The sequence below is a fragment of the Phyllostomus hastatus genome, unplaced genomic scaffold, assembly GCF_019186645.2.
Source record: "Phyllostomus hastatus isolate PE091 unplaced genomic scaffold, TTU_PhHast_1.1 phas_contig_495, whole genome shotgun sequence".
Taxonomy (NCBI): Eukaryota; Metazoa; Chordata; class Mammalia; order Chiroptera; family Phyllostomidae; genus Phyllostomus; species Phyllostomus hastatus.
In genome coordinates, this window is record NW_025333895.1 from 4,109,294 (window position 1) to 4,118,747 (window position 9,454).

The 9,454-nt window shown below is 60.9% G+C and overlaps 1 protein-coding gene across 1 annotated transcript; it reads left to right on the forward strand.

Annotated features, from left to right (window-relative positions):
- Positions 1-1,475: 1,475 nt before the first annotated feature.
- On the forward strand, positions 1,476-6,101 carry CDK9 (cyclin dependent kinase 9). Its single transcript, XM_045846334.1, has 7 exons — positions 1,476-2,188; positions 2,654-2,735; positions 3,513-3,603; positions 3,946-4,112; positions 4,224-4,395; positions 4,554-4,702; positions 5,175-6,101. The coding sequence occupies exons 1-7, from the start codon at positions 1,749-1,751 to the stop codon at positions 5,538-5,540; spliced, it is 1,467 nt and encodes a 488-aa protein (XP_045702290.1). The 5' UTR covers positions 1,476-1,748; the 3' UTR covers positions 5,541-6,101.
- The last annotated feature ends 3,353 nt before the right edge of the window (positions 6,102-9,454 follow it).

Sequence of the window (9,454 nt, forward strand, 5' to 3'; positions counted from 1 at the left end):
TCCCCTCAGGAGAGGGCTCCTTGTTCCTCTCCTGACCCTCACGGCCCTCCTTGGAACAGCCCTCCCCCAGAACAGGGACTCTTGGAACACTAGGACCACCAGACCCACTCCTGCCTCCCCCTGCAAGGATGCTTCAAGGCCAAGTGTGGGCGGGGGTAAGAGCTGGGAGCTTTCCCGCAGGTACAGAGCGTCCTTAGCTGCAGTGAGGGAGGGCAGCCCCAGAGCAGGAAGGCCGGAGGGGTTAGGAAACAGGACATCTGTGTGGCCGCAGCCTAGGAGGGGAGCCGGAAAGAGCCTCAAGTATCACAATTTGGTTTTTCCTGAAGAGAGTGGAGGGAAATACATGTAGGCTCTACATCAGAATGATCTGGTGGGTGCTGTGAGGTGGGCGGAGGGAGAGGCCAGGCCGGGGAGGCCGAGGCTCAGGCTCCGTGGGCAGAGGCCGGGGGAGGAGGGGAGGGTCAAAGGGAGAAGACAGCTTTGCTGGGGGCTGGTTACTGAGTTAAGGAGAGCTGGAGGAAGAATCGGGGGGCCCCTGGAGCCAGGAAGGTATCAGGAAGAGGCTGGGGAAAGGCTGGGGCAGGGGCAGGGGCAGGGGTCACAGGGTTAGGGAAGGAGACACTGGGTGGACGGTGGGCTTGGTGCTTAGCACAAGGACAGGAGGTCTCACACAGGACCGCTACTTAATGTACTCCTGGCGGGACTGTGAACAGCCTGAGTCAAGAGAATCCTCTTCAGACAGACCAGGTCCGAGTCCCAGCTTTGTCACTATGTGATCTTGGCTGGGTAAATGACCTCACCTCTCTGAGCCTCAATGTCCTCCTCTGTAAAATGGGTTAGTAATCCTGGCTATGAGGCTGTTGGTTCAGGATTCAACGGGAACACCTAGCACTGCCCGAGCACACAGGGCCGCTGAGTGAATGCTAGCTCTTTTTGTGATTCCTGACCCGGGGCTGCGCGAGCTCGGGCGGCGGAGCTCGTTGGGGACGGGGTCCTGTGGGTTTCAGCCCTGCCGGCGAGAGAACAGGGGGCGTCCAAGGCTGGAAGGCCCGGGCGTCTCTCGCTCGCCGCTTCCAGTGTCGCCGCGCCCCCTGGCGGCCATCGGTTGCCACGTCAACGGCGGGTGGCTGAGGCCCGGGGAGGCGGCGGGGGCCGTTCTCTCCTCCCAGGACCGAAGGCCGCTCCTTGGCTGTCTCCCGCCTTCACCCGTGGTGGGGGGGCACTCCGAGCTGGGGAGAAAGGGGCTCCCTGCGGCAGCTGGCTTGTGGCGGTAAACTGAGGCACGCGACAAGGCGCCCCGCAGCCAGGTGTCGAGTGCGGGCCCCACCTCTGAAGGCGGAGGAGGGGCCGCGGGTGGTGACGCGCTGAGGGCCGCCCGCGGACAGCGGGCGGGCGGCGGCGGCAGGTGCGGCCGCGGAGGGCGGGAGGGAGAAGGGAGGGGGCGGGCGGAGGGGGAGGGGAGGGCAAGGCCCCGGCACCTCCCCCTTTATAACGCGCCCCCTCCCAGGCTCTTGGGCCGCCTCCTTGTCGGCTCTTCCCGTCTCGCCCCCTCGCCCGGCAGCCCCGGGCCCGGGCCCGGCCAGGGAGCCCCCAGGCCGCGGCTTGGGGGCCGCCCCCCCTCCCGCTCGCCGCCCAGCGCAGCCCGGCGGAGGCGGCGCCGTCGGAGGAGGAGGAGCAGGACACTGCGGCTGGCCCGGGATCGGGCGCCAGAGCGGCAGCGGCTTCGGCAGCAGCGGCGGCCCGGGCCAATGCAGCGGGACGCACCGCCCCGAGCCCCAGCTCCGGCGCCCCGACTTCCCGCGCCCCCGATCGGGGTCGCCGCCAGCAGTGGCGGCGGCGGAGGCGGGGGCAGCGGTGGCGGTGGAGGCGCCTCTGCAGCTCCGGTTCCTCCTGGCCTCCCGGGAACTACAAGTCCCAGGGGGCCTGGCGGCGGGCGACGAACGGAAGAGGCGGGGTCGGCGCCGCGAGGCCGGAAGTGGCCGTGGAGGCGGAAGTGGCGCGGCCGCGGAGGGGCCTGGAGCACGGCGGCGGGACCTGGAGCGGGAGCGGCGGCTGCGGCGGCGGCTGGGAGCGGTGGTGGCGCTCTGGGGGCTGCCATGGCAAAGCAGTACGATTCCGTGGAGTGCCCCTTTTGTGATGAGGTGACCAAATATGAAAAGCTCGCCAAGATCGGCCAAGGCACCTTTGGGTAAGACTGGGACGGGAGGGACCCGGTGCCCTGGGCCTGCACCCCTCAGGGTCCCCGTCGAGACGCACGGGAGCTGACCGGAGGTGGTCTGGGGGCCACCTATCCCTAGACTTGTCCCCTGGTCTTGCTAGGCCGCTCAGCTTCCCGCCCGGGCCTGACGGAGCTGGCTGGCGGGGAGGAGCCTGAGGCCCGTGATGGGGGACGGGGAGGGGTTGCCGAGAGGAGCTTGTGAGGGGAGCAGGTTCTCTCCGGGAGACGCCTGCGTCAGAAGAAGAGTCTAAGGGGAGTTAGTAGGGGCTCGGAGAGGGACTGCAAGGAGCGGATGGTGGGGTAGCCGAGTGCCCTAGGTACCAGGCCCCGCCCCGCCCTGGAGTCCCTGTTTTCCTCCCTTCCTCTTCTGGTGGGGGAGGGGCGGGCCCTGCGAAAGTGGTCTGATGAGGTTTGGGTCTCCCTCTCCGCCTACAGGGAAGTGTTTAAGGCAAAGCATCGCCTGACCGGCCAAAAGGTGGCTCTGAAGAAGGTACTGATGGAGAACGAGAAGGAGGGGGTGAGTATGGGTCAGGTGGCAGGCAGCCGACTCTCCTGGGCACGTGAGTTTCCACCCTGTTGCTTCTAGCACACGCACCTTGAGACTGAACTTCTGTATAGTGGTCCCGGGATTTCCATAGTACAGGGAATTTGACCTCTAAGTAAATCGTTTAGTTCAAACGCTTTCAAGTATTTGATATTTCATTCTTAGGGAAATGCATTTGGGGCCAGGAGGGGGAGCTCATTGCACTGAGTGCCTAGTGGTTTATGAAGTTAGGAAGTCTTTAAACCCTTTTTCCTCAGTGTTATATTTTTAAAAAATACATGCAATGGCTTTTAACCAAGTACTGAACTGAAGTGCTCAACTGAAAAGGAGCCGTTTCCTCTCCCCTACCCCATCTTAGTTCCAGCCCAGCTTCTAGAAACCTACTTCTTAGCAAGGAAATTTTTCGGTAGATATTTTTATTGTCTTTGCTACCACTCAGCAAGTTAAACGCCCACAGAGCTAAAATCTAAAAGCTGAAGAAGCTGTAGAGCATTTAGTGCCTAATAGTGAAGAAGTTAAGTAACTATTTCCATTCATTGTCTCAATTTGTCTCAAACCGATTCCTTGAGGGGTGCATACCCCTTACTTCACACCCATTTCCCAGATTAGGCATCTGAGGTAGCTGACTTCAGAGTCGTGGTTTTCCTCGGTCCCCCAACCTGTGCCCCTTGGAACACACCCCCTGAGCAGTTCCTTGGTCTGTCATGTGCTCACTCAGCTCCGACCCCCTTTCCTCCTTCCCCCACACAGTTCCCCATTACCGCCTTGCGGGAAATCAAGATCCTCCAGCTTCTGAAACATGAAAACGTGGTCAACTTGATTGAGATCTGTAGAACCAAAGGTAAGTTGCTTGGATTTGATTCCCATTTTCCGATGAAGTAAGTGAGTCCTACGACTTACAGCTTTGTTTGCAAGGTTGGAACTGAATGCACTTCAATTGCCTCTTCTTAACCTAGACGTAACTACCGTGACTGTTCTCTCCAGTCCTTCCCTCGTAGCTGGTGCTTCCCCAGGGCCTGCCACGAGGCCCTCGGGAAATATTTTCCTATTGAAGGGACATGCAGACGGACGCCGGCTGTCCGTGGGTTGGAGGAGTGTAGGAACTGTTGTGGGACAATGAGTTGCATAGGGATTTTTGACCTCCTTCTTCTTGCTCCCCTTCCCCTCGTTCTTCCCACCTCAGCTTCCCCCTATAACCGCTGCAAAGGCAGTATATACCTGGTGTTTGACTTCTGCGAGCATGACCTTGCTGGGCTGCTGAGCAACGTATTAGTCAAGTTCACGCTGTCTGAGATCAAGAGGGTCATGCAGATGTTGCTCAATGGCCTCTACTACATCCACAGGAACAAGGTGGGGGAGGAGACACCAAGGCTCGCTCTGGCCTTGGCTCCCACTCCTGGGCGGGTATGGCTGAAAGACCCTGGGAAGCTAACGGAGCCCTCACTCTTGCCCTTTCTACAGATTCTGCACAGGGACATGAAGGCGGCCAACGTGCTCATCACCCGAGATGGGGTCCTGAAACTGGCAGACTTTGGGCTGGCCCGGGCCTTCAGCCTGGCCAAGAACAGCCAGCCCAACCGCTATACCAACCGTGTGGTGACGCTCTGGTACCGGCCCCCAGAGCTGTTGCTCGGTGAGGACCCCTGAGTGGGCAGAAGGGGGCAGGGGCTAGGCATTCAACTGGCCTCGGCCCCCCCCCCCCCAGGGCTTCTTGAGCCGCCGGCCCCAGGGCATTGCGTCTCAGGAGGCCCTCGGGCTCAAGGGGCCCTCCTGGTGCGCTCTTCTTCCCAGGGGAGCGGGACTACGGCCCCCCCATTGACCTCTGGGGTGCTGGGTGCATCATGGCGGAGATGTGGACCCGCAGCCCTATCATGCAGGGCAACACGGAGCAGCACCAGCTCGCCCTCATCAGCCAGCTCTGTGGCTCCATCACCCCCGAGGTGCGTGGCCAGGCTGCCTGGGCCCCTGGGCCCTGCAGGGTGCAGAGACCCCGAAGTCTCCCTGGCAGGGGAGGAGAGGGAGTGGCACAGAAGGCAAGCTCCTCTCCAGAGGTGGCTGGTGGAGGGGCAGGGCCTGCTCTCGCGAGCCACGCGGGCCGGCCTGCTCCATCGCCGGTTCTGTGGCCTCGGGGAAGGCACCTGAACTTCTCGCCTCGAGTTGAGTTTCTCTTCTGTTGAGACAGCTGCTGGGAGCAGCTGTGGCGTGGGAGCTGCCCACGCTCCGGGCGACTCGTGTGAAAGGGCCTGGCGCTCTGCGCGCTGAGGACGTGGTCGCTGCTGCTCACCCTCCAGGGGTGGGCTGGGAGCATCTGAACGGAGACGGTGTCTGTCGTCCCTTCACGTGCTTGACCGACAGACGGGCTGTTCCTCTCCTGAGCTAACTTCACCCCCCCCCCCGTGCCCCACCCCCCAGGTGTGGCCAAACGTGGACAAGTACGAGCTGTTTGAGAAGCTGGACCTGGTGAAGGGCCAGAAGCGGAAGGTGAAGGACCGGCTGAAGGCCTACGTGCGGGACCCCTATGCGCTGGACCTCATCGACAAGCTGCTGGTGCTGGACCCCGCGCAGCGCATCGACAGCGATGACGCCCTCAACCACGACTTCTTCTGGTCCGACCCCATGCCCTCGGACCTCAAGGGCATGCTGTCCACCCACCTGACGTCCATGTTCGAGTACCTGGCGCCACCGCGCAAGAAGGGCAGCCAGATCGCCCAGCCTTCCACCAACCAGAGCCGCAACCCGACCACCACCAACCAGACGGAGTTCGAGCGCGTCTTCTGAGGCCGGTCCCGCTGCTTTTCCTTGGGGCTCTCGTTTCGTTTGTCCTTCTGCTGTGTGACCCGCACTGTGGAGATGACGGGGTGTTTGAGTTTTTTCTCTTGTGCAGATTCTCTGTAGTCCCCACCTGGGCACTGGGACTGCCCGCTGAATGGACCGGAGCGAAGCTTCGCAGGATGCCCGGAGGCCCCCGGCGCTGCGTCGCCCGGTTGGTCCCCTGGGGTGCTGGGCGACGTCCAGAGGGTCTCGTGGACCTTGGGGCGGGCACGGGGTGAGAGGAGACGTGCGCCCTGCCAGGGACTTCGTAAGTTCCCGGCGCGACTGGGAGGAGGGGCAGGGCCCTCGCCGTCCCCAGCTTTCTCGGGGTGAGGAGCGTGCGTGGGGGACAGCCGGCCCGGAACGCGGGCTGCTCCTGGCCCGACCCCGAGAAGCACTACGGCCGGCAGAGACTCGGTTCTCCGGGAGGAGGATTTTATCATGTGTCCTTGACTCGGTTGTTCAGAGACAGTTCTGGGCAGCTCTCCCAGTTACAATTAAAGTTGACTGCTTTCCTTTCCCCGGTAAGTGGCTGGACGCTTTATTCCGTCTCGGACTCCCCGCGCTCCGCCTGCAGCCAGCGGGCTGGGCTCTCCCCCTTGAAACTCGATTCGTCGTCATCTTGACTCTTCTTCGTGGCAGGTTGCGTCCCGATACAATTGTGCAGGGATTTTGTCTCCCCCCTCCCCCATCTGGTACCTTCCAGAACACTTGCCACCCTGCTCGCCAGAGGGCAGGTGCCACACAGCTCTCCTGTCCCTCCCCACTCTGTCAGAGGAGGAGAGAAGGCATGAAGTCCTTTGGTGAGGGACCTAGAGCTGCGCCTGCAGTGCGACCAGCCGGGCACGGCCTTCTGTGGCTGACGGACAGACAGACGTGCTCTGTCTTGACTGGTGAGCACGGGAGGCTGCAACAGGCCATCAGTGGAATGGCGGCATCAGAGCTGCAGCTTGCAGAGCTCCTCCGGGCTCTTGGGGGAGGCGACAGAGGAAACGGCCGGAGAGTTGAAGGGTCTGCTAGGGGCTGGGGGAGGTGGCAGCGGCTTGGATTAAAGTGGTGAGGGGGCGGGAGGACAGAAGTCAGTGTGAGGGGGGTCTCGGGGCCTCCGGGCTGGGACCCTTGGCGGGGGGAGAGCACGTGCTGAGTCTGAACTGGCGAGCAGGCCCGTCGGAGGTGAGTCCTGCACTCCCTCGCAGGTGGCGGCCTCTCGAGGGGGCCCAGGAAGGGAGCTCGGCAAAACCTTTGGCTGGGACTGTCCTTGTGAAAGTGGACCCGGGTCACAGCTTCACACCGGCGGAAGTCAAAAGCTTCCTGACTGGAGTAGTTTCTTGGCGCTGCCGTACCAGATTACCGCCAACGTGGCGGCTTCAAATCGCCGCATCTGTTCTGCGGGGTCTGGAGGCTAGGAGTTCGAAATCCAGCTGTGGGCAGGGCGGGCTGCTCTGGGAGGCCCGGAGGGAGAGCCTGCCCACTGCCTCTCGGCTCCCGGTGGCTGCCCGCGCCCCGTGGCGTGCTTGGCTTGCGGACTCGCCCCGCTCCGCTGCGTCTTCATGCGGTGTCTCTTAGTGAGATGAGGGGCACCAGTCCCTGGATTTAGGGTTCACCGTGACCCAGTGTGACCTCATCTTAGCCAATTACATCTACGAAGACCTGTGCAAATAGGGTCGCATCCCAAAGTCCCAGGCAGACGAGACTTGGGAGGACACAGTTCATCTCGGTACAGCTGGTCATCGAAGAACTCCAAGAACGGTGAGGTGTCCTACAACAAAAAGTTGGTAGGTTTTTAGATGACATAATTGTCCAAGGTGCATTTATTTTTCCTCCAGAGAACAAAAAGTTTCTGTAAGAGGCTCATTCTCAGACCCAGCAGTTTCACTACGGACATTTCTTACAAGCAGTTGTGCGGTCTGTCATCTCACGGAAGGGGGAGAAGGGAGATGTGGCCCACTCAGGCGTGCCGGTGTTCAGACGTTCTGGAACCCAGGCAGCAGATGAAGTAGGACGTGAGCAGAGGGAGGACCTGGCTGGTGTGGCTCAGTGGACTGAGCACCGGCCTGCAAACCGAAAGGTCACAGGTTCGGTTCCCAGTTAGGGCACGTGCCTGGGTTGTGGTCCAGGTCCCCAGCTGAGGCTATGCGAGAGGCAACTGATCGATGTGTGTCATGCATTGATGTTTTCCTCTCTTTCTCCTTCCTTGTCCCACTAAGAGTGAGTAAATATCCCTGGCTGGTGTAGCTCCGTGGATAGAGCACAGGCTGCGAACAAAAGGGTCACGGGTTCGATTCCCAGTCAGGGTGCATGCCTGGGTTGCGGGCCTGGTTCCTGGTAGGAGACATGTGAGAGGCAACCACACAGTGACGTTTTTTTCCCTCCCTTTTTCTAAAAATAAATAAAAACCTTAAAAAAAGAAGAAGTGACCAGAGGGAGAGTAGGTTCCAGAAACTAAGGGACAGAATGTTTCAGGGAGGAGGCCACGATTGTTCACATGAATTCTGCTGATGGATCTAAAATACAGACCTGAGGGCTGATCATGGGCTCTACCCATGTCGAGGTCAGTGGCGGCCCTGGCAGGAGCCGGTGGGTTGAGCGCTTCCTTTGGAACCCTGCGGGAGCAGCAGGGTCACGGGAGACGGGGAGGAAGGGAACGGAGGACAACAAGCAGCAGCCTCTCCCGCGAAGGAGCATGGAAAACGAGCTGGTCTCATACAGTCTGAGAGAAGAGCCACGACTTCGTGGGACGGCCCTTCCATTGATTGGCCGGTGGAGGAGGCACGCGTTGATTCTCGTCCCACAGACAGAAGGGCCCTGGGGCTGCGTGTACGGCGGCCACCCCAGGGCTGCAACCTCGAAGACCACGCCCCTGACCCGTTTCTCGTCTCCCTCTGGTGCGTCCACCCTGTTCAGGCAGCCCTACGTGTGGGAAAGCATGAACGTCCTTCTGCTTAGAGAAGGGCGGTGCTTCGGCCTCAGTGGACACCCCAGCCCCACGCAAGCGCGGGCTGGCGCACCTCTCTAGCAAGGTGAGGTCCACACTGCCGGGCAGGGCAGGGCCCTGGGGTGGAATGCGGGGCAACGAAAAGGGACGCAGGGGTATATTCCCTGTGCCAGGAAGTCGTTCCAAAGGTGACGGGTGGAAAACACACTGAGCTCATTTTATAAGAAGAATGGGAGGAATCGCTAAAACTACCTGTGGTTACTTGGAGTGGTTCTGTCCTTTATGCATCTCTGTGTTTTCTCATATTTGCTGAAATCATATTTTTATTTGTGCAATTAAACCATATTTTAAAACCAAAGGAGGCCCTAAACCCTGGAGCTTCTGGCTCCAAGCTCCCCCCACACCCCACCTTTGGGACCCCTCAGAGGGAAGGTCAGGAGTAGCGGCAGGGTGGGTCCGCCTGCTTCAGCCTCTAGCCCCCAACCCTGGTGGGACGGGTTTCCTCCCAGCGAGTGGAGAGTGGGAGTGGGGAGTGGAGGGAGGAGTGTGTCTCAGAACAAAAGCTCCCGGGTGGCTGGGCCTGTGTGGCCGTCCCCCGGGGGCGATCAGAGTAGCATCTGGCACTTCCAGTACCGGAGTGAGTCAGCCAGCAAGAGGACTGCAAACAGGAAAGGTCTGTACCAGCTTGTTTGGACCCGCCTCCAGGCCCTCGGTGTCACCCTGCAGCCAGGGAATCAGTCTGTCCTGGCTTCTTTCCAGCCCCATGATGCAGTGAAACAGCCTCTCCACCCAGCAAGCTCACACTCCTTAAGTCAAGAGTGCCCCTGAATCCCGTAACTCCTCCTCATGGATCCCAGCCAGGCAGGGCTGGGACAAGCCGGCCCGAGGGCTGCCAGTCTCCCACGTGCCTCTCCCCCAGAGCCCCCACCTGCCTGCTCACCTTTAA

Bases quoted from the DNA above. Each gene is read 5' to 3' on its own strand.
- CDK9 (XM_045846334.1), top strand. From the start codon at position 1,749: ATGCAGCGGGACGCACCGCCCCGAGCCCCAGCTCCGGCGCCCCGACTT. The intron at 2,736-3,512 runs GTGAGTATGGGT...TCCCCCACACAG, and splicing joins TGGAGAACGAGAAGGAGGGG to TTCCCCATTACCGCCTTGCG. The intron at 4,396-4,553 runs GTGAGGACCCCT...TCTTCTTCCCAG, and splicing joins GCCCCCAGAGCTGTTGCTCG to GGGAGCGGGACTACGGCCCC.